General features: G+C 32.1%; 1 protein-coding gene across 1 annotated transcript in view; it reads right to left on the bottom strand.

Annotated features, from left to right (window-relative positions):
- Window positions 1–1,414: 1,414 nt before the first annotated feature.
- LOC106469894 (huntingtin-interacting protein K-like) overlaps window positions 1,415–2,056 on the bottom strand; it is a 7,717-nt gene continuing 7,075 nt past the window's right edge. Inside the window, exon 4 of the mRNA XM_013930415.2 lies at window positions 1,415–1,572. Coding sequence (XP_013785869.2) covers window positions 1,477–1,572 — 96 coding nt within the window. The 3' untranslated portion in view covers window positions 1,415–1,476. The remainder of the gene's footprint in view (window positions 1,573–2,056) is intronic.

Genomic DNA, 2,056 nt, shown 5'->3' with positions numbered 1-2,056 from the left:
TTTGACCTAAAAAAAACAACTGACATTCACTTAAGAGGTTCTAGAGGTTGCACAAATGAAATATGAAAGCTGTAAGACGAAAAGAAGTATTTTTATTCTTAGAATGAAAATCACCTTTCACTCAGATTAATCCAGTAAAGGCTTTGAAAATTAACAGTTAAGTCTTCAGTAGAAATATTTTATTGAAAACTTTGATTTTTTTTATAAACAACAGAATTTTACATTTACTAAAAGCTTGCCAAATTTTGTGAAAATACAAGTAGTACATTCAGTTATAGTATGCATAGTTTCACAGTTCCGAGGTTGCTCAAAATCAACCAACTTTATATCTGTAGGGTTAAAAGAATCAGGTGAATGAGGGTAGCTGATAACCAATAACTGCACTGAAGAAGAAAAGTCTTGAAATGAAACAAACCTCAGCACCCATGGGAGAAAACTAATGAGAAGACAAAAGAAGAAGACTGCTTAGAATACGCCCCTAAAAAGAAGACCTAGGGGTCTAGAACTTGTGAAGAAAGACGTGTTATATGAGACAACCTTCATAAAAGGCCACCTGGATGATAAATACGAGAAATGTGAACAACTTTAACATTCTACAGAATTTTCAATGCATCAGCAACAACCCAAATATCAGGAGATGGCAGAAGATACAAGGATTCAAAAATTTATTCCTCTAACATAACACTAATACTCTCAGGTGTAACAGAAATCAGTTCAAGACTTAATATACCGAGAAAAATGTGAAATAAGACCATCTATAAAATTAGGACAAATCCTGCTCCTCAAATAAAGATCTAGGTAACAGATCAGGCTTGTTTACCAACATAATAAAATGGTGGATGTTCCATAAATTGAGCATCCACATGATTGGGAAACTTACTGGAATATCAACAGTGATACAATGTTAAAAGCACTAATACGCTGATCAATGATATCTGGCAAAGCAACCATGGGATCTCCCTGCACACTAGAAAAACTTGTGAGCAAATCTTAAAAAAATTGAAGAAGTTGTATAATTTTCTGTGCAGAAGCTAAAGTTTAACATGAGAGCTAAAATTAACTTCAGGATCCACGGAGAACAAATGAAGGTGCGAAGTTTACAGAATAACTGTCAACTGGCAGGAATGAACAACTTATGTTGTTTCCCTGGTGTTTGTACAATATATCACATGGAAGATAGGAGAGTGGAGAACTTTGGGTAAGATAATGCATCTAATGCATTCTGTCATGGAAATTCAGAACCAAAAGTCACATGGCTGTTGACAGAGTGAGTATGACTCAAAAAGAAAAGGCTTACAGTATTTCAGAGGTAAGTCTACCAGATTTAAGTTATGCATTTATAATTGCTTTGGATTATTACGATGAGTAACAATTTATACATTCTGAAATACTAAATTAATTAACCAACACACTGTAAACTACAGAAAGCAATTTAATTGCAACATATTTACAAAAAGGAGATATTAGTCAAAATATTCAGTTAGTGAGTTCAATAAGAGCATTGACAACGTTTCCATGATGTTCTCTTAGTTTCAACTCTGCAACACTTCTTGGTATCTCCATTTCTCGTACCTAAAAACACAAGTTAAAACTATTAATGTTTACTGGTTCTATAACTATTGCTCTATTGATGTTTTATAAGAAACTTCACTTATATGTTATCAAACTTGATAAAAATTGTTGATATTATGGAAAGCTACTTTTGTATTTCTAATTCTACACAAATTCTTGATTATTTATGTACAATTTGTTTTTAAATGCGTAATAATGATCCATTTTAGTCAAAATGGGTCAGTTCATCTTTTCAATATCTTACATTGAATATAACTGAAAATTAGACTGATGAATCACTAATATTTCAACTAGACTGTGCTCTGCAGCATCCACTTAATAAATACATAGCATAATAAATACTGAATTATAAGAAACAACTTTAACTGACAACTGGCTGAATATGATTATCATATTTTTCGGAATATAAGATGCACCCTTATTTTGAAGACAAAGTTTTTGGGGAAAAAAGCTACAGTCGCATTTGAATAGATTTTTATTGAAC

The sequence above is a fragment of the Limulus polyphemus genome, unplaced genomic scaffold (assembly GCF_000517525.1).
Source record: "Limulus polyphemus unplaced genomic scaffold, Limulus_polyphemus-2.1.2 Scaffold3712, whole genome shotgun sequence".
Taxonomy (NCBI): domain Eukaryota; kingdom Metazoa; phylum Arthropoda; class Merostomata; order Xiphosura; family Limulidae; genus Limulus; species Limulus polyphemus.
Note: the sequence above shows the minus strand (reverse complement) of the source record. Positions and strands in the feature narration are given on the sequence as shown.